This window comes from Neovison vison, chromosome 13, assembly GCF_020171115.1.
Source record: "Neovison vison isolate M4711 chromosome 13, ASM_NN_V1, whole genome shotgun sequence".
Classification (NCBI taxonomy): Eukaryota; Metazoa; Chordata; class Mammalia; order Carnivora; family Mustelidae; genus Neogale; species Neogale vison.
In genome coordinates this window covers 139,882,973-139,905,913 of record NC_058103.1, presented here as the reverse complement: position 1 = coordinate 139,905,913, position 22,941 = coordinate 139,882,973, and the positions used below count along the sequence as shown (strand labels likewise).

General features: G+C 36.0%; 1 protein-coding gene and 1 pseudogene across 2 annotated transcripts in view; both read left to right on the top strand.

The window, feature by feature from the left end:
- The window catches only part of MCTP2 (multiple C2 and transmembrane domain containing 2), a 187,500-nt gene that overhangs the window by 128,100 nt on the left and 36,459 nt on the right, over window positions 1-22,941 (top strand). For both annotated transcript variants that reach the window (XM_044232181.1, XM_044232182.1), the window contains 2 exons: window positions 17,450-17,572; window positions 20,192-20,233. In XM_044232181.1, the coding sequence (XP_044088116.1) occupies window positions 17,450-17,572; window positions 20,192-20,233 (165 nt within the window). The remainder of the gene's footprint in view (window positions 1-17,449; window positions 17,573-20,191; window positions 20,234-22,941) is intronic.
- On the top strand, window positions 3,447-5,559 carry LOC122894415 (annotated as a pseudogene).

Here is a 22,941-nt window from a genome sequence, read left to right as displayed (position 1 = left end):
TCTCATTAATCTAGAGAGAAATTATTCATGAGAAAAATATCTTCTCCAAGTTTATGGCTTATTTCTTTACTCTAATATTAACTTGCGATGAAAATATTCTTGTATTTAATGTCAGATTTATCAGGTTTTTTACCTGTGGTTTGTGTATTTTGTATCATTATTGAGGATTGTTCGTATCCCAAAGTTCTAAAGATGTTCTTTAATTTTTTGTTTTTTACATTAAAATTTTAAAAAAGATTTTAGTTATTAATCTGACAGAGAGACAGAGAAAGAGAGAACACATGGAGGCAGAGCAGCAGGCAGAGAGAGAGGGAGAAGCAGACACCCCACTGAGCAGGGAGCCCAACATGGGGCTCGATCCCAGGACCCTATGATCATGACCTGAGCTGAAGGCAGACACTTAACCAAATGAGCCACCCAGGCACCCCTACATTAAATTTTTAAAGCTACTTTTGATTTCATTGTTGTTTTCTAGCTATCCAGTTAAACTAGTTCCAGTTCTTGAATCTTCTACTTTTTCCCTAGTGATCTGCAATTTTCAGAAAATTATAGATCAGGTTTCCACATGTGGGTGGGCTTGCCCATTGGTCTCTTGTCTATACCTGTAATGTTACACAAACATCATTTGGCTTTAGCGTGATTCTAATTTATTTTTAATTTTCAGGAATGCCTTGGCTATTCTTGGCTTTTTGCCCTTCCACATAAAAGTTGGAATTGATATGCTATAGTCCTCAAAAATAGAACAAGACAAAACCAGTATTGAAAAATAAGTCACACTCAAAATTAGTTAACTGTCAAAATCAAGACATTGAAAAATTACAGCAAAATGAAACCAAATGAGTTAGAAATAAAAATAAGAGCAAAATCAATGAAGTAGAATACATGTGTAAAATAAAAGGGAAAATAAAATTAAAAATTGTCTCTTCAAAAAAAGCTTAGTATAATTGATTCTTTTCTGAGAATTTTCAATGTACAAAATAAAGGCACAAGTAAACAGTGTCTGACATTAAAATGAGAAAAAAAATAGATGAAGCAGAGATTAAACATAAGAGGATACTATGAAATCTTATGCTTTAAATGTTAAAAAAAATGAAATAGATTAAACTTATAGAACAACATATCAAAGTGACTGAAAAAGAATGAGAACATTAATGACCTTAAAACCATTAAATAATTGAATCAGTAATTTAATATCCTTCCAGAAAATAAAACACAAGCTGAGGCAACTTTAGAGGTAAATTTTACCAAACTTTATAAGAACATATAAATCCTGTTATACATACATTCTTTCCAATTATCTTCTGGCTCTTACCATTTTTTTGGAAGAGTCAGTTGTCAGTTTGATTGTTATTCATTGGGAAGACTTTCCTTTCCTTTCCTTTCCTTTCCTTTCCTCCTTCCTTTTCTTTTTCTTTTCCTTTTCCTTCCTTCTTCCTTCCTTCCTTTCTTCCTTTTTCACCCCAGTGTCTGCCTTTCAAGCTTATTTTTGTCATCAGTTACGTGCAGTTTTGCTTTGAGGTGCCTACATGTGGTTTTCCTTCTCTTCATCATATTTGAGTTTCTTTAAATCTGTAACTTCACATCTTTTATAAATTTTGGACAGTTCTTATCCAGTATCATTTATAGCTTTTCCTCTGTTCTCTCTTTCCTTTCTTCTCCTGGATTCCATATATTTAGGTATAAATTAATTTTTTCTCAGTGTGCATGGGGTTTTTGTACTGTATTTTCTTAGCATATTTATCTTTTTTCTGCCAATACACCAAATAATGAATCTTCTCTTTTCTGACCTGTTATTAAATTCATTTTAGTTCACCCTTTTACTTATCCTTTTTTTTTTTAATTTCTAGCCTTCCATTAGATTCTGTTTTAGAGATTCCAACTCTCTGCTGATATTCTGCATGCTGTTACCCATTTTCCTGTATGTAGTTATTGAAACTATTTTAAAATTCATATCTGTTTACTCTAACCTCTTAATCACCTACTTATTCTGATTGTCTGTTTTTCTCTTAATTTTTGGTCATTCCTTTTAATCCTAACCATGACTAATTATTTTTTTATTAAATATTGCATAAGATTTATTAAAATGATAAAGGGGATATGGAACTGTGTTGTTTCCACTGAGAGGATATAGGGGAGGTAATAAGAGTCTAACAAGTCTTTATGATACAGTTAGGGTTGAAATGATCCAAGGTAGGAGGATTTCAGGCATTTTGAGGGTGGGTCTATTTCTGGTTACCCCTACACTTCTGCATAGGCCTTCAGGTGTCTTAATGAAAGCCTGTTGTGTCTACGAGAGCCCTTTGTTTCTACTATTCCTTCGCAGTCTGTGAGATTGCTAAAAGCTTTTAGTTTCCACTTGCTGCTTGGTCTCAGCCTTTCACCCTAAATATGAATGTCTTAGAAAATCGTAAATCAGGAAAACTGCATGGCAAATGACGGGCTTGAATTTCTCCTGTTCATTTTGTCTCTGAAGTTTCGGCTGCCATAGTTTTTGTGTAGTCTGAATTTTTAGCTCCCTAGATTATTAAAACAGAAGCAAGCTCTAACCTGCTACTCTGGGCCTGGTCACTATGTCATCCCACATAGTGAATTGGGCAAAAGAAACAAAAAATAAATAAATGAATAAATAAAATCCCCCAAAGAGATAAAGCAGTAGCAAACCAAGCTACCAAGCTTCACCTCATTGCATTGTCTTCCATTCTTGGTATTGTCTCCATGGACCCTGGATACCTTTATTGTTTTCAGATGTCTTCAACTAGAGTTTGTTAATTTGGGTGTAGTATCCAGTCTTCACAGTTGTTTTATGGGTCTTTGTTTTTGTGTGAGTTTTGTTTTTCTGCAGGAAGATTGAGGTAGAGCTTCAACCTCATGCTGAAAGGTTGAAGTTTATGTTTTTCCTTAACACATGGGTTTAACATGAAGGTGTCTTAGGATTCTTTAAATCAAACCATACCACTCCCAATTTATGGGTTTTACTGACTCCCCATTTTGTTCTAGATTGTCTCATTACACACAAAGTAGCCTCTTTTTTTGTAAGTCAATATTTATTTAGATTGGTGTACAGATTTTTCATTGCTTTTGAGCACATACATCCTTGCATTCAGCCTTTGGACCAGGAATAATTTTCCTTCTCTTTAAAATAAATCTGTACACTTTCATGAACATCTTTTGGTGATAAGCACTGCTGGCTCATATATTTCTGAAAATGTCTTTGTTTTACTCATAAGATAATTTGCTAGATATACTATTCTGAATTCAAAGACTGAAATTTTATATGTGCTATAGTGTCTTTTTGCTTTTCTTTTTGCACTGAGATAAAGTCACTCAAATTGCTTTTTCTTTGCAGTTGAGCTGTTTTTTTTTTTCCCTTTAGCTTTAGTTTCTTTTTTGTTCCCAGGTGTTTTTCTGTTCTGCTATGGCATTTTTATATCTAAATTCTTCATATATCATGGTATATATGGTATCACGGTATGTATACATATGGTATATATATCATGGTATATATATCTTTTCTTTCTTTCCTTCCTTCCTCCCTTCCTTCCTTCTTCTTGTTTGTTTCCTAGATGGGTATCTTTCTACAATTTTGGGAAATTCTCAGGCATTTTATCTTCATATATTGCTTCTTTCCCATTCTAGCATTAACTCTTTCTCCCTACCCTGAACATCTCCTTTGTATCATCCATATCTTTTAACTTCTCTTTATATCTGTATCTCTGTCTCTCTGACCTACATTCTGAATAATTACTTCAGAATCATTTTGCATTTCACTTATTTTCTCTTCAGCTTCTTCTAATCTTTTAATCAGTATACTGATGGTGTTTAAATTGCATCCTTACCACTTTATATTATTCCTCACCAAAAATCCAGCTCAAATTCCATGGTCCATCTTTAAAATAATTTCCTTTCCTTCTCTACCTTCATTATATTCAGTTAGCAGAGGCTTAGGAAAGCATGGCTATTGGAAAAAAAAATTAGTGCCTCTTGACAGATATAGTACAATTTCTGTAATCCTTTCTCCTTTCCTCTCTTCTAGCTTATGTAATTAGAGTTGTCCTCAAGCTCTAATTCCTCCTCCCTATCCTCAGTCAGATCATGACAGCGGATAACATAAGGGTCTTTCTTCTGCTAATAGCCCTTCAACAGCCACTCCCTTAGAATATACTTCAGAGACCTTACAGGCATGTTCCAGGCCCCTCAAGACTGACTCCTATTCCTTTCTCACTTCTGTTCTCTTTCTAAGTGTCTTACTCACTCTGATCAGCCACAGGGGTTCTTGCTATCCCTTGCACGTACCATGCATACTCCCACTTTGGGACCCTTAGATACACTATTCCTTTTGACCAGAAACACAACTGAACTGGATTTCCACACTTCCTCCAAGGACTTGGCTCACATGTTGCTCCCTCCACAAGGCCTTCCCTGGCCGCCTCCACTTATAATTGTACCCCTTTACCTGTTGCCTTGTATTACCTTCCTTTCATCGCTGTTTGGTTTATTTTCACATTTCTAGTTTTTAATTGTCTGTTAGATAATACAGAGTTTGCTTATTTATTTTATCTATCTCATGCCTATCCCCAAATACAATGTAGGTTCTATTAAGTCTGTTTTGTTATTGTCAAAATTGTTAGGGGTGGTGGTAGGTTTGCTGGTTTTGTTCACTTTCGTCTCTCAATCAACGTGGTTCAGCTTTTCCCGCGGGAACCATGGACGATACAGATGAGAAGAAAAGGAAGGTTCCTGCTGTGTCAGCACCCTTAAGGGGAAAACAAAACAAAACAATTTCACAGAGCTGTCGATCAACCACCTGAGTAAGACATTTGCCCAAAACATGCTTTGAAAGGGAAACAGGAAGTTTATCTACGAAAAAGCTAAGCATTACCACAAGGAATATGCACAGATGTACAGAACTGAGATCAAATAGGTAGGACGGTAAGAAAAGCTGGCAACTTCTACATACCTGCAGAACCCAAGTTGTCGTTTGTCATCAGGATGAGAGGCATCAGCGGTGTGAAGCCAAAGGTTCAAGGATTGTGGAACCATATATGGCATGGAGGTACCCAAACCTGAAGTCAGTGAATGAATTGATCTATAAGCATGGTTGTGGCAAAATCAAGAAAAAGTGAATTGCCCTTGTAGGTAACACATTGGTTGCTCATAAATATGATATGATTGATAAATACGTCATGATTTGGTATGGAGGTTCTGATCCATGAGATCTATACTGTTGGAAAATATTTCAAAGAAGAAATAACTTCTTATGGCCCTTTGAATTACCTTCTCCTTAAAGGGGAATGAAGCAAAAGAGCACCCCTTTTTGTAGAAAGTGAAGTTGCTGGCAACAGGGAAGACCCAGATCAATAGGCTATTTAGAAGGATGGACTAAGGTATCTACCATGATTATTTTTGTGATCTGGTCAGTTACTAAATAACTACTTCAAATTGAAAAAAAGAAAAAAAATTAAAAAGAGCAAATCAACATGGTTTGTTGTATTCAACAAATATTTAATGAAGGGAAAATGAACAATGAATTTCTACTTGAAGTAAAGCAGTGATGATAAGATGGGGTTAGTATATAGTGCTCTGGGTTGTGTTTAAAGGAAACATGCCCAAGGTGATGAAATGCTGAAGGAGTATCTTTCTAGATGAGCAAACGGTATGTTCAAAAGCAAAATCCTGAACACCATTTCATGTATGGGGTCTGCAAAGAGTGTATCTTGATTTTGAATCTAGAATTCGTGAAGGATATTAGCTTATGAATAATAGTCAATATAAAAAGGTTCAAGGAAGATCTTACATATTACGCTATCATGTCTCCGTGTCATAATGTAGGCCAGGAAGCTATAAAGACTTTTAATCAGATGAGTGGACATTAGAAGACCTGGAGGTGTTTTTTGGTGTATACTATGGTTTTCCTTTATTACAGTAGTATCTACAACACTTTTTTTTTCTCTTTTCACAGTAATAAAGTAAGTTCTACTTTCTTGAGAAGTAGCTACTTACTAATTTGTTAGAACAATGAATGTGTACTTGGTCAAATTAAAAACAGATTCTTATATTACTCTCTCTTTGTTTAACCTTGGAGTTCTTTGGAATAGAAGTAGCATAACGTTGTTTCATTTTTACCTAATACCTTTATTCTAAAATAATCATGTGTATAAGAATCTCTTCTCAAATTATTCCCTGTGCTTATGGATGGTTACTCATAAAGACTGTATGATTATTTCAAGACACTGTTTTTAAATATTTTAATTTTCAGTATAACAAATGAACTGATTTTCACAATATTGGGAAAGAAATGTGTGTTGTTGTTGTTGTTGTTTTCTTGTTGGTCATAAGGCAAAGACCACTCCAGTGGCTTTCACTGAGGGTAAGTCTCCTCTTCAGGATTTTGCAGATGAAACACCTTCTAACCCCTTTGAATAATCAATCCAAGCTATTGGACTTTGAAGCAGAAGTGCCTTAACCAAAGTAAATCAACTAGCCTTTCCTTCATGCTTCTTGAGATGTTGCTTGTCTGTATGATTTTAACTCAGTGGTCTAGTAAGGTGGTAGTTTGGGCCGGTAGCAAGGAAGATGATTATTGGGTTAATTTTCATCTGTTTTCCTTCTAGGATATCTGTTCATTTTTACTCTGACGTTAAGTCTTAACCATATTTGTGAAATGAATCTTGACCTCTTTTTTCTCTCTTTAGAAACCTCAGTGTTTGAGTTGTAGGAATGAGTAACTTAGAAAGTACAGTGTTCATGACTGAAACTTGATATAAAAGTTTTTCAGCAATTTTCTGTCAAAAGTGAACATTTTTTATTACGTACTTAATGTATTTATGCCATCTTAAGTCATCCTATGTCATTCTACAGTAGAATAACAATTTAAGATTATCTAGTTAATCTGACCAATATTGAGTCAAGGTGATATTCTGTAAACAATAATCATTAATTAATTAATCATATTATTAATCATTAGTGGTGAGTCTAATGATTTATGAGAACAAACAAACAAAAAGAGAAGCCCTATCAAAACTTTTATATTGAAATGAGGATCTTGATTCCATTTTTCAATTTCTTTTAACATTATTTTCATGGGCAATGTGTGATCATAATTTGTATGTTTGTTTTGTTTGTCTCAACAAAGGTAGTGTTTTTAGGAGTTATTCAGAGACTTGGCTTCATGTGATCTGGCTGTTTTCTAGTCTTAAATCAACTCTCAAGGGACAGGACAGAATCTTAATATAATTTCAAATGAGTCTATCCCAGAGTATTTAGGAAAACAGCAGTGCCATTGAACTTGGTATCCCAAGTTAAATATTTGCAAGCGAGGCATCGTCTTGGATGTGTAGAAGGTAATTCAGCCATTGGATTGCTTGATTACTTATTTACAAAAGACTTCATAATGAAACCTGAGGAAAACATAGCCTGATTTGTTCTTTAAAACTTTTTGTGATGTAAGGTAACATCTTTCTCCTGTCATATCTAATTAAACAATATCTAGAGGATTTGCACAAATGTCTATGGCAGTGCTGGATAGGTTCGTCAGTCACAGCTCCCTTGGGACCACGGACTCTCTCACACATATTTCTGTCTTTAACATTTTCCCTAGAAAAACATGAAGTCTCTTTATGAGTCACTTTTTCCTCATCTGAGACTTGTCATGTATTTATTTTCGAATCTATTTTTATAAAAATTTTGATAAGTTTTGAGGCAAAAAATGAAGAAATATCTGTAGCTAAAGGTTTAAGGTAATTTCTTAAAGTTACGTATTGAGAGAAGATACAGACAGACTGGGTCACCTTTGCATCTGGCTCATGGAGTGTCAGAAGGAAACAATATAGAGTAAGAAGCTTTCTTGGTATCAGAGAAATAGAGCTTCATGTACTGGTTCTGATGTTTTGTAGGTGTTTCAATTCTTTTTTTTTTTTTAAGATTTTATTTATTTATTTGACAGAGAGAGATCACAAGTAGGCAGAGAGGCAGGCAGAGAGAGAGGAAGGGAAGCAGGCACCCTGGTGAGCAGAGAGCCCGATGTGGGACTTGATCCCAGGACCCCGAGATCATGACCTGAGCTGAAGGCAGCAGCTTAACCCACTGAGCCACCCAGGCGCCCTATAGGTATTTCAATTCTGAGCAATGTTCCATTGAATGGATATATTATGTTCACTTGTTGCTGGACAATTGGGCTCTTGCCTGTTTTGCTGTTATTTGGAATAAAGCTGCTATGCTCTGAACATTTGTGAACAAGTCTTTGTGGGACGTTCATTATTTATGTTAAATTTCTTCATTTCGGAGTAGGAAGGACATGGATTATAGTAGACGTATGCTCAAGTTTTTGAGAAACTTCCAGGTGGTTTTCCAAATCAGTTGTGTCATTTTGTATTTCTACCTGGAGTGTCTGAGAGATCTCGTTGTTCCACAAACTGTCAATACTTTCTCTCTTCTCAGGGTTTTTGATTGTAGTTTTTCTAGTAAGCATGCATTGCTGTTTCCCAGGGGCCTTTATTTGCATTTACTTGATGGGTAATCATGTTCCATATTTTTTATGTGCTTTTAGGTATTCACATAGATTTCTGTACGTGTGAAGGGCCTGGCCAAATCTTTGGCTTTTTTTTTTTTTAAAGATTTTATTTATTTATTTGACAGGCAGAGATCACAAGTAGGCAGAGAGGCAGGCAGAGAGAGAGGAAGGGAAGCAGGCTCCCTGCTGAGCAGAGAGCCCGATGCAGGACTCAATCCCAGGACCCTGGGATCATGACCTGAGCCAAAGGCAGAGACATTTACCCACTGAGCCACCCAGGTGCCCCTTTGTCTCATATTTATTGGATTATCTTCTTCTTAATTCTGGGAAGAATTTCTTATATATTCTGGGTACAACTTGTCTTTCAGTATATGTGTAGATAATATTGTTCCCCATTTTGTGACTTTTCCGTTTTCTTAGCTGTATCTTTCAAAGAGCAAATGAAGATTGCTGCCAATAAACTCCACTTTTTCTTTTATTTACATTATTCTTTGTACTTTTTGTATCTTAATAAATGTCACCCAAGATGGCAAAGGTTTTTCCTCATATGTTTTCTTAGACATTCTAAAATTTGAACATTTATATTAAAATATTATAATCCATTTAGAGTTATTTCTTATATATTGTAGGTGGTAAGAATTAATGATTTTCTTTTTTCCCTCACACATGTACCCAATTGTTCCAGCGCCATTTGTTGAAAAGACTCTTATTTCTCCTATACAGTTATCTCTGCCACTTTCTTAATTAACTGCGTGTATGTGGATCTGTTTCTGGACCTGTTTTTTGTTCCAATGATCACTATGCCTATCTTTTTGCTAGCATCACACTGTCTTCATTACTACATATTTATAAATTATGAAATTAGGCAGTGTAAGCTTTATTGTTAAAATTGCTTTAATGATCCTGTCACTTGCATTTCCAGGTAATATTTAGAATCAGCTTGTCAATTTCTACAAAATTAAGATTGCTTGCTTCTACAGATCAGTTTATAGACAACTGCCATGTAAACAATATTGAGTCTTCCAACCCATGAATGAGTGGTGTATCTATCCACTTACTTATTTTAATCTTATAATTTCCAGTGAAGAGATATTCTCATATTTTATGAATTTTATTCCTATATATTTTATGGGTTTTGATGATACCATAAATGGAAATCTTAAAATGTCATAATCCAGAGGTTATTTTTGATACTAGCATATAAATATGGAATTTACTTTTTTTTTTAAGATTTTATTTATTTATCAGAGAGAGAGAGGGAGAGCGAGCGAGCGAGCACAGGCAGACAGAATGGCAGGCACAGGCAGAGGCAGAAGCAGGCTCCTTCCTGAGCAAGGAGCCCGATGTGGGACTCGATCCCAGGACGCTGGGATCATGACCTGAGCCGAAGGCAGCTGCTTAACCAACTGAGCCACCCAGGCATCCCAAATATGGAATTTACTTTAAAAAATAACTTTATACTCTGTGACTTTGCTGAACTTCATTATTTCTAGGATTGCTTTGTAGATTCTTTAGAATTTTCTATGTTAAAAATCATGTCATCTATAGTTTTGTTGTTTTCCTTCTTATTTGAGCTTTTTATTTCATTTCTTTTACTTTATTGCAATGATTAGAATATTTAGTCTAATGCTGAATAGAGGTAGCAAGACCAGACATCCTTACCTTTTCCCTGCTTTTAGAAGGTTATTATGCAGTTTTTATTCTCATCTCATCTCTGCTTTTTATTCTTACAGTTATTTATTCCATTAACATTTAATGTAACTATTGATATTGTTGGACTTAGATAACCATTTTGTTATTTTCCACTTGTCTACTATGCTCCTTATTCCTGTTTCTCTTTTGTGCCTTTTAACATTCTATTTTAACTCACTGGAGTATTCCTTCAGTGATGGTTCTAGGGATTAAAGTGCATGTGTGAATGTGTAATCTCCCTTAACTTTTGATAGTCAATTTAGAAGTATTATTGAATCACTTCATCTAAAACATAGAAACATTGCAACTCATCTAAGTCCATTTATCCACTCATCCCTACCTCCTTTATATTTTAGTTTTCATGTATATCACATATAAGTACATTATATATCCTACCAAGATGATGCTATAAGCATAGCTTTAAACAACTGTATGGATCCTAAAGAAAATAAAATTAAAAAATAGTCTTTAATATTGTCCTATGTATCCACCATCTGATGCTCTCTGTTTCTTCCTGAAGTTTGAGTTTCCCTTCATTCTGAAGAACTCCTTTAGCATTTATTGATATGAAGTTATACTGGTAAAGAATTCTTTTAATTTTCTTTTATATAAATCTTTACTTCACATTCATTCATAAAGGATATTTTCCCTGGGTATAGAAGTCTGGGTTGACAATTTTTGTTTCTCTTACTGTTGTTCATTTTTAACACTTTAAAATGTTGCTGTGTCTCCTTGCCTCCATGGTTTCTAATGTGAAATTCATGTCCATTCAAATAGTTAATGTTCACAAACATTGTAGTGTGATGCTTGTGTGATTACAATATAGTGTGTGTATTGATTACAATATAGATGCCTAAGCCTGGTTTTCTTAAACCTCTTCTGCTTGGTTTCCGTAAAAAGTGTTCAGCCATTAGTTCTTTACATAATTTTGAACTTCTTCCTTTCTCTGAGATTCCAAAAATCTATTTTAGAACTTCTGAAATTATCCCATGGACCACAGACAGTCTATTAAATTTTTCCAAACATTTTTCACTTTCAGATAGGATTTCATTGTTGTTTTTTTTAAGATTTTATTTATTTATTAGAGAGAGAAAGAGAGTAGAGGAGGAGCAGAGGGAGAAAGACAAGCAGACTCTACACTGAGTGCAGAGCCTGACATGGAGCTTGATCCCAGCATCCTGACATCATGACCTGAGCCAAAATTGAGAGTCAGATGCTTAATCAATTGAGACACCTAGGTGCCCCAGATAAGATTTCTTTTGATCTATCTTTATGTTCACTAACTTTTTCTTCTTAATTCTGCTCCTGAGCATATCCACTGAATTTTTTGAAAGTTTTAGATATTATATTTTTTAGATGGGCAATTTTCACTTTTATTTTTTGTATTTTCATCATCTTTACAAATTTTCATTTATTATATTAGTTTATTTTCCTTTATCTCATTGAACATATTTTTAATATGTGGTTTAAAGTCGTTGTCTTATAATTTCATCTTATAATTCACCCTTCAACAATAGTCAAATTATGGAAGGAGCCCAAATGCTATGTCTGTCAGTTGGTGAAGGGATAAAGAAAATGTATGTATGTAGACATATATGTGTGTGTGTGCGTGTGTGTGTGTGTATGTATATGTGTATATATATATATATACACATATATATATATGCATATATAATGGACTATCATTCAGCCGTCAAAAAGAATGAAATCTTGACATTTGCAATGATGTGGTTGGGGCTAGAGAGTATTATACTAAGCAAAATAAGTCATAGAAAGACAAATACCATATGATTTCACTCATATGTGGAATTTAAGAAATAGAACAAATGAACATGGGAAGGGGGAAAAAGAGGAAAACCAAGAAATAGACTCTTAACTCTAAAGAACAAACTGATGGTTACCACAGGGGTGGTGGGCAGGGGTTGGGTGTGGGAATGGGTTAAATAGGTGATGGGGATTAAGGAGGGTATTTCTTGGGATGAGAACTGGGTGTTGTATGGAAGTTTGAATCACTAAATTCTGCACCTGAAACTAATATGGTATGCTAACTAATGGGAATTTAAATAAAGCTTGGAAGAAAAAAAACATAATTCACCTTGAAGTTGACATCTGTTGATTGCCTCTGCCTTAAAAATTGGTTACATTTTCCTGACCTTTTGTATGTCATGTGATTTTTAATTGTGCCTTAGATATTAGGAATGTTATGCAGCAGAGACCCTAGATTCTCCCCCGTTCTTTCACATAGGTTGACCTTATTTTTTAAGAAGATATTTAACTTTATTAAAGTCAAACTGCAAATTCTGTCACACCTCCTGTGGGTGGCATCTCTGATCCCAGTTAAGACTGCTCTGAATCTGCCCCCACATCTATGGCAGAGACTGCAGCAAAGCTCACATACAGAATTTGGGGTTTTCCTTTGCTTGTTGTTTCCTTCCAGTGTTCCTCTATACCATGGCCCTGACTGTCCCCAATTTCTTTGCCAGTTTCATCTATTCAGAAAAATGGCAAATTTTTCTTTTGAGTTTTAACCAACTGGTATTATCATTGTGATAGCAGCTGCTCTTGAAGGAAAGATGCAAAACATTACCGTGACCCCATGCAGACCTGATTTCTTCTTTAAGCTTTGAACTTCTGTGCAAAGTTCACGGATCAGAGTCTCAGGTCTGTCTACCAGCTATCAGAGTCTACTATCTATCACTGGCCTTTTTTAAAAATTTGTTTTCAGGTATTAGTATTATTAATATTATTATTATTTTGCTAGAAGGTGTTTATTAGGAAATCAATTGTTCATTACAGAGGTAGGAATTATAGATTGATTCAAAAAAAAATTTTTAAGTAAGCCCCACAACCAACGTGGGGCTTGAACTTACAACTCTGAGAGAAAGTCACATGCTCTATCCACAAAGCCAGCCAGGCACCCCTTAAAAATATTTATGAGTGCACTAGTGACTCACTCTGAAAGTTATGAGTACTTTAAATGTGATATTTAAATGCTGCTCAATTTCTGTTATAAAACACTTTCTTATATTACTTAACTATACTTGATAGATGCAAATGTTATGGCAAATGAGGTATTTATCTAGCACAACAGTCTTCTAATATTAGTACAAGTAATTTTGTTAAAGACATTTTATAAATAGCTTTATGATGAGGAAAATAAAAATAAGCTATTTCCTAATTTTTCCCAATAGTTTTGTATCAGCCTCTTCACTTGAAGTTATATTTAGCAATGTAAAAAAACAATAAAATTTCACTTATCCAGTAGATAGATATTAAGGAATAGTAACCATTTAGAACACAGTTAAAATCAGTTAAAACTTCTAGTCCTAAAAGAACTTTAAAAATAAAGAAAGAAATAGGTAAAAATTAGAAAATTCTCTAGCTTTATCTAGTAGAGGAATCACTGTACTATTTTCTCTGCTTCACTCTTTTGATCATATCAAAGAAAAACAAGACATAAAAGTAAAAGAAACCTTATAAAGAAAAGTAAAAGAAAATATAAATTATAAATCAGCAAATAAAACTGATAAAGCATACCAGATGAATAGCCTGGAGGAAATCAACAACATAATACTATGCATTGATTCAAAAAGCATTTTAAAAATTCTATACTTAAAAAAAATAGAGATTTAGCACTAAAAGAAAATGGAAGTAACACCTAGATTGGATGGCAAAAAAACCACCACCAACAACAAAGATTTTGTCATGATTTGCAGTTTATATGATTTTCCACTTCAGATCTCCAAAAGGATAGATTTGAAATCCCCTACAGCTGATAAGAGGGGACCAAAATAATGTGAACAACATATAGAAATCTATGTTCCTGTGCCCAGAAGTAACCAATTAAAGTATATAAATTTAAAATGCCCTCATTCATGATAGTATCAAAACTCTTTATTAAGTTACACAGAAAAATAATAATAAAACATACACAAAATGATCACATGTTTTTCATCAGCATGATGAAAGTAATAAAATATTTTAAGATACAGAAATGTCCTGAATATATGGAGAAACAAATAATCTTTATGATTTGGAAAGCCAGTACCAAGATGTCAGTTCTCTCCAAATTGGTAGATACATTCAAGGCTATCCCAGTGAAAATTGCACCAAGAATTTTATGGAACATTACAAACTGGTTTTAAAATACATGTAGAAGGGTAAAGAACAAAGAACTACCAGAGATAATTTTGAAGGTAAAATAATACCAACTTGCTCACTCATATCATCTGGTTATTAAACTACAGTTAAATATGTGGTCTTGGTAAAATAGAAAATGTATTAATGGACAGGATTGGAGTGTCCTTAAAAAATAAACACACCCATGTGGGAATTTGGTATGTAGCAGAAGTGTCAATGGAAATAGTGAACAAAAATAGGGATTGATACCACAATCTAGTTGTATAAGTTGGCTATCCAGAAGCATCCGAATTGGATGCTTTTTTCCAGTTATAAGCCAAAAAAACCACTTTAGACAAAAAATATGGAACACACGTACAATTATTTTTTTGGGAGAAAACACAATGAAATAACTTTATCATCTCAGAGTAGAATGTGATTCCTTAAGTAGAACATTGAACATGAATGAGGAGCATGAGTTTTAAGGTTGAAGGTGAGTATGTTTGACTACATTAAATAGTATAAAAAGTTTCATCTTAAGTTTTTAATGATGAGAGGATAATGGATAAATTACTGAACATTAATTTGAATGGGGTACCATGTATCAGTTAAAATGAATATACTTTTTAAAAGAAGATTTATTGATTAGAGAGAACACAAGTGGGGGAAGAAGGAGAGGGATATATGGGTCTTGATCCCGGCACCTGAGGATGATCTGAGCTCAAATTAGATGCTTAACTGACTGAGCCACTCGGATACCCCTAAAAATGAATATACTTGATTTATACCTATACCATCAACAGATCTATGGAACATAATATTGAATAAAAAATTTCAGAGTGATGGGAACATTGTGATGCTCTTTATGTTGTTTCTAAAATAAACCATAGAGGTCCTCAGATGGCAAAGATTCACCTCCATTTTCAGACATGGTGGCCTCTGGAAATGGGAAGAGTCAGTTGAGGGGAGTAGGTGAAGAGGTGACAATGAATACCAATTATCTGAAATGTTTTATTTTTTAAAAAGAATAATACATAAATTGGAAAGAAAACTAACAACACATTTACAAGTCTTCATGCATGCAGGTGCATGGGTGTTTGTTAAATTAGGTTTATGTATATTTTTTTCATTCTTGGTATATTTAGTAATATGACATGAAAAAATTATCCTTGGTATAGAGAAAGAATGGAGTGTACCAAAGTAATGATACTAAAATAATCTTGATTCTAGAACCTGAAAATAAAATAAAAAGAAAATGACAGCACATGGGTATCAATGTAAAACATCTTCCAGTGTTAGCAAATAAAATTCAAAGTACAATGTAAGACCATTTCAGCCCACTAAAGGGGATGTTTCTTCCAGAAATACAGCTTCACTTCAATATTTGGAAATCATAAATACAATATATCATGTTGAGGTTCTAAAATGAGAAGGAAAAACCCACCTTATTTCAGAAGATAATGAAAGAACAATTAATCATTCGCCCTCCTCCATTCCTGAATTAAAAAATAATAAGAATTAAATACATCCTTATTAAAATTGATGTGGTATTATTAAAAATATTTTTTCAAATATTTTTATAAAAAGGATTTGTAAATTTTTTAAAAATAATAAAAAAATGAATGCGTCTATGTGAACTTTCTAATTTTAAAAAAGGCTTATTTGCATATTCTTAATACAAAATGATTTATATAGCTCAAACAAAAATCAACACCATGCTTAATTATAAAAATAGAAGCATTTTTATAAAATTCAAGAATTAGACAATATCACTTTCAACAGTTTGATTTAAAATTGTCTAGTTAATAGTAATGAAAGTAAGTATACCTATTAGAAAGTAAGTTATAGATATTAAACAAGAGGAAACAGGAGAAATTCTTTATTTGTAGATTATGTGACCATATTCTTAGAAACTCCCCAAAAGTGAAATGAAGGGCTATTTGAAGAAAATTCTATGAAGTTACTAATTTAAAAAATTAATATGTACAATTATTAGCTTTTATTTATCTGCTTGAAATATAGAATGGGAGAAATTATTGCATTTAGAATAGCAAACAAAAAATAAGCAGGAAATACATATAATACCTACAAAATAAAACTTTAACATGGTATAAAATGTTTTTAGTAATAGCTAATATTGCTTCGAGAAAAGAAGAATCAATATTTAAGATGCAGTAATTTGCCTCTTCTACGTTGATGTAAGAGTGACTCTTTTCAAGCCCTTATAAGCACTAATAGCTGATAACCACAGATTATCTTATTTCATCCTCTGGACCATCTGTGGATTGGAAAATAAAGTGAGGCTCAAGTTTTGAAATCATTTCCCCGTGATTTCACTCTTGCCTCCTATTGTAATTATCATGGGTTGTTTTCTTATTTGTACTAATTCACTTATTCCTTGGAGGTAGGGCATGTCTTATTTGCATTTATGTCTCCCATGACCACTGTCACATAGATACTTAGATTCAAACCCAAACTCTTGACCCTTGGGAGGGTCACAAATCTGACAGCAATTGGGCTGGTAAAGCACATACCTGGTCTGATGTAGGCACTTCTAGCCCATCATTTCCTTGTGACCATCCAGCCTCAAAATTGGAAAGTTTTAAGATTTTTTAAAGAGACTTTGGCCATATGAAGTTTTTATCTGAACTGTTTGGATTTTTAAACATTAGCAGCCAATTTAAGAAGTGATTAATAGTCTACAGCTCCAATAAACCACATTGTTGGCAAAATTTGGTCTGTGGCCTGACTCAGAGACCTTGGATTTTTCCACACTTCTTTCCAAAATTCTGGTAAATCTCAGAGCAAAAACCTGAATATAGTTGATGGGATAATGGAATTTCTAGGTATGAGGCTACAATATTGTCTATTTCAGAATGTGATTGGCCTACTCATTTCTAGATCTTCCTCATTCTACAGCCAATTCTAAAACTGCTCATTGTGTGTGTGTGTATGGGTATGTGTGTGTGTGGGTGTGTGGGTGTGTGTGTTAGCCTGTCTGTAACTGTTCCTAAAAGCTACTATAGAGAGAGTGTCCTGGATTTAATTTCCTTAAGTCAATGAAAAGGATTTTAAGTTTATTCCCATACTGATTTTTCAAGCAATGATTTTGTCTTTTCTTCCAATCAGGTATTTTTAGTCACTGTCTGGAATTTTGAACTGTACATGATCCCCCTGGCGTTACTGCTACTGTTCATCTACAATTTCATCATACCCACAAAAGGGAAGGTTGGCAGCATCCAAGATAGCCAGGTGAGCAAAGGTTCTAGTAACCATGACATTTGACCAGAGGAAAAAAGGTGGTAATAACAACAAACCGCCGCCAAATCGTGACCCAAGTCCACTTGGTTTGAGACTTGAGGAGAGCAACATTGGACATACATTTATGTGATAGCGGTGATCTTTTATTGGGTATAATCTGGAGTTGTCCTTCTGAGACTTGGCCTACCCTCTTAGCATGAGGAGAGCCCTCTGGTGCTTGGTCATCTTTACCAAAGAGGCAGCATATTTCATTGTTTGTGCATTTAGTTATCTGTAAGCCTCCTATGAATAGCATTCTCATCACCGAAAAAAGCCTTTGGCATCTCACTGAGCTCCTTCAGGGCACGGAAAGCTCTGGAAGAAGGCCTTACGCCTCTCCACCCAGAGATCCTAGCCCGAAGCCTTCAGAGGCTGGCCAACTCCTAGGGAAATCAGAGAGTGGGCAGGCATGGGCAGCTCCATTTTTGGGTGCCCAGGTCCTGAAAATCTCAAGCTTCCCATGATCTTGAAGAAAGCAACAGCAAGACAGCCCCCATCATCTACTTATCATACTTTCTGACTCAGCTTCTCCTATTTACTTATTCCAGCCCAGAGGATCTTGTCCTGGGCTGAAGGACAAGAATAAGAACTAGTATTTGTGTGAATAAGAACTAGTATTTGTAGTTTTGGAATTCCAGATTCAAGAAATGAATTTTTAAGATTAAAGTCTAGGATTTTGTGACTTGATAGTAGTGGTTTTCTCAAGACCCAAAAGCTAATGATCTTCACCCATTTTTCCTTATAATGCTATTATTTTAAAAAAATCTATGAAATAATGGATATTGAAGGGATATTCTGGTATCATTTGGGGGATAGCAAGGAAGTAGAGAAAATGAGATTTTTTTGGCAGGGAGGAAAAACCTCAGGCAAATTCAAAATTCTATTCTGTATGATATTGGATTGTTTTGATGAGGGAGACATGGACATGTTTCAATAATGAGGGACCTAATGATGCTAGAACCAACTAATAAATAAATAGCTTTAAAGTATAGGATTGTTTAAGGAGTAAGTTGCACACAGATATGGGAATGAGAATAGGCATGAGGGAAGTTTTCACAGAGAAACATCTCTAATAAAAAATGCTGTCAACTAACATTTTTACAATTTTTGATCAGATTTTAGTTTTCCAGCTATCATATACATGATGTGTACGCATGTGTAGGCAGGTAGATATGTAAGGGTACGTAAGAATACTTATGTGCATATGATTATAAATGTGTGTGTGTAAAATCTTCTTAATTTACAGAACACTTTCATATGCATTACCTATTTTAATCTTGATAACACAACCATGAAGGGGGCAGGAATTACTATTTCTATTTTATGCTTGAGGAACATAAGGCCCAGAGGGACAAGGTGATTTGCCCAAGGTCACACAGCAGGATGTCCTTAAACAGTGTCCCAAGCTGAAGTCTTTGTCCCAAGTTGGGCTTCTAACTCCAAATTACAGTGTTCTTCCTCCCATGGCGTGTTTTTATTATGTGTGTTTTTACCCATTTGCTTTCATGAAACGTGTGCTGCCCACAGTGACTAGGTGAGTTCTCCAGCATCCGTCGAGGGTCCCACACAGAGGTGGCTACAGCTCTTGGGAATTCTGGGAGGTTATGGAGCACCGGTCTTGGAGAAATTGCTGGGTAACTGCTCAGTGGTTTTAGGGAGTATGGTAGAGTACTCTCTGCATACTTCAGAGTTACTCTTTCTTTAAGAACATGGTATTGACAATTCTGTTGACTACTAGAAAAATGACATCTAAACAGCATGCCTGACCTTTGCAACATGGTTGAGCGGAAAATAAGTGTTCAGGCTGTAAACGGATTCTAGTTTTTGAATACCCAGCGTTCTCTCTGAGCTCCTGGCCCTCCTGGACTGTGTTGGCTTTTAAATATTGCACTGACACAACTAAAAGTTACCTGGTAAACAGTCAAGATTTCTACACTGATCTGAACAAGTCTATTCACAGCACCTGGTGCTTTGGTCCCCAGACTGAAGCCAGGTGCCTGTTAGTGGCCATGAGAGCCCGAGTTGGCTTCCTTTACCTGCCCCCACACCCCCTCCCCGAGTCCCAAGGAAAACAGTAATATTGCACAGAAACCTGTAACTTATTCTTGAGATTGATTATATTCAGACTAATGCATTTCCTACTGTCTAATGTTTCAGTAATGGCCCCAGAGGAAAAGAACAGTCATTATACAGTGAGCCCAGCACAAACCCAGTACGGCGTTCTCAGCCTTAACATAGCAGTTGGCTCATTTGTCAGAATAAGAACAAACTGTTTACAGAATGTACAGCCTGGCGATGCCTTTTTAAAGCTGGGTGCCTTCAAAGGCCACTCGCCTAATCGCTTTATTTATAGTTAAGTTTTATGTAGATTATGCAGAGTGTTTATGGTCTTGCCACAGTGTCCCTGAACTTTAAGAGTGTTTTTTTGAGAGGTTATATAATGGATTTAAAAACCACTAGTGCTTCAGTTATGTAGGAAGAAAAAAAAATGTGAAAAGTGTATACGGGTTTAGTTTGCATTTAGTAATTTCAAGGGATGTTATATGAACAAACCATGGTTTTTCCTTTCAGGAGAGCACAGACTTGGAGGAAGAGGAGGATGAAGAGGACAAGGTGAGTCAGGGAAACTAGTGAAAGGGGGTGTTAACGTGGTCAGCAGATAGCACGTTTCTGGTTGAATCAAACTGCCGTTTGTTTGTTTGTTTTTAGTACTATGAACTGTCCGGCATAGTAATATATTTGTAATTTATAAAGGATATCCTTTTTAAGAGACCTTTAAAGTGAGGATAAAAGGGGGTAAAAATATAAGGAATTACCAAAATATTATAAAAAAGCGTACCTAGAGGAGGCCTGTCATTTGATTCGAGTGAAGATCGTAAGAGCCTGCCCCTCGGTGTATAAAAGGTAGATAAAAGGTAGTCTAGGAAGTCCAAAGTAAATCAAGTAAAATTGCTGTTCCTTTAGGTTCCCGTCTGCGCTCTGTGGGGTGGTCACCCACTTCAGAGCCTGTCAGTTTCCCAGCTGTTGCTGGCAATGTTTGCAGCTATATGTCTGTGTACATCTGTCCTTTTTCTTCTCCTGGGAGAATCTCTCAAATCTGCTGCTTTTGTTGTCATTACGCTTTCAGACAAACCTTCTGGAATAAAATGAAAAAAGTGGAAATGCCAAATGAGATGCTACCAGCTTAATGGACTTCCAACCCCCTAGTACCTGTGGGTGGATAGGGTTTGTGATGGTTGTGTCTAGGAGGCTGGCAGGAGGGGAAAAGGTGAAGGGTGGGGGGATCTTAAGAGTTAAGTATCCAATATAAAATGCCCAGAAAATGGCAATGAATTAAAAAACACGGGCTCCATGACACAAACAGCCCTAAAATTAATTGGGTGAGCCAGATGGTTTTGCCCATTTGAAGCAAATTGGGTAGATGACAAAGGGAATCTTATTTGTTGTGCTAAAATGATCATTAATAGCAACATCATAAAATAAAGCATAATATTTTTTAAAAGTGGAATTGACTCTTTTCAGAATAAGGTCACACAAGGGGTGCCTGGGTGGCTCAGTGGGTTAAAGCCTCTGCCTTCAGCTCAGGTCATGATCCCAGGTGGGATCAAGCACCGCATCGGGCTCTCTGCTCAGCGGGGAGCCTGCTTCCTCCTCTCTCTCTCTGCCTGCCTCTCTGCCTACTTGTGGTCTCTGTCTGTCAAGTAAATAAATAAAATCTTTAAAAAAAAAAAAAGAATAAGATCACACAGATGCAGCTTTCTTCTTGATGAATCGATGGGAGTTGCTTCTGAGTAATATAGCTCCTTGAACATGAAAAATTGTCACAGCCAAGCTAGCCTGCCTGGTGATAGGAGGTTTTACCAAAAGAACCACACATATTAAAAGAAATTATTTTAAACCTTTATGAGGCCACATGCTAAATTTTATTCACCAAGGCTCGGAAGTGAGGAAGATTTTCTTCTGTTTGGCTATGTCTGTTAAACTGAGCCCCCCATAGAAGAGGACGTCAGCTGTCCTTTAGAGAGCATTATTGTGACCATGTGTGTTTGGCCCATCTGATAAAGCAGAGCTTCCAACAAGAAGGAAATGAGTGAAAAAGTGGTGTGAAGTGGCAAGCAACAAATTCAGGTCATGGAGTCTAGACCAGTGGTTGTCATAAGGAACCTTCTACTGAGGTGGCTCAAGGACTGTCTGGGGCTCTGGGCATCTGGAAGGAGAGCCAACTGGGCTAAGCCTTCCTGGGTAAGAATGACTGAGTTGGAACCATAGCATCTACATGGAAGAGCCTTGGGGCTCTTGTGTTTATCTCAGCGTTGCAGCCCCCATAGCAGATGCGCCAACCCTGTTATAGACAGGTCGTTAGGACGTTCCTCATTTCCCTCGGGGCAGTGCTCTCCGCGATATACTTCTATTATAGTGTTCTCACAGGGCCTTTAATGGCCACAGCATGGCCATGTTTGTTTGCTTCCTCAGTTTTGTTGGTCTTTGAGATTATCCAGAGGAATAAATCTGAACTGAAAATGAAATTTTGACTTCTACGTAAACCTCCTTGTGTTTCCCACAACCCTTCTACTGTTAGGGAGACTGGTAAACTTCATGGTCCTTATCCTTATCTTTTCAATCTCCCATCTCTGAGAGCTTTGTAAAGTAAAGAGGAATTTTCAACTTTAAGACTTCTGGAGCCCACTACATCCCAATATATATTACAGTCCATCCGTCCTTCTCCACATAGACCAGGCTCCACAGCTGAGACGTGCTCGCCATAGATCCGCGCTCACAGCCACGGGGCCACTGCCCTCTATCTTGTGCTGTACTGAAGGGCTTACCCACAGAACCCCCCTGGCTTCTCTTGCTTGTGAGACATGACAGGCCGTGCCTCTGGGAACTGTAACACACCCAGTGAGCGATGAGCTGTTTACAAATTATAAACACACAGCCATTTCCTTCCAAGCCAGAAGAGAGGAAACTCCTTTCCTTCTATACTATCCATCTTGAATGTAACAGTCTGTAATTGCTAGCACCCCTTCCCACCAAATACCATAATGGGGAACTGTGGAAGATAAAAGCATGTCGGGGCCCCCCGGCACAGCTTCCTCAGGAGATAGATGTATTCTGTATATTCTGCAAGTCGCTGATGCACAGACCAGGACATGGTTTGGGGTCTGTCATACTTTTATTGTCTGGAAGGGGGATTGTTGTAAAAATGACATCTCTGTAACATCTTGCTCCTTTTCACTGTCAGAAGTCCATGGTGGTGACCTATATGAGAAGCCAAATTAGATTGCACAATTGTGCGTGTGTGTGTGTGTGAGTTTCTGCAC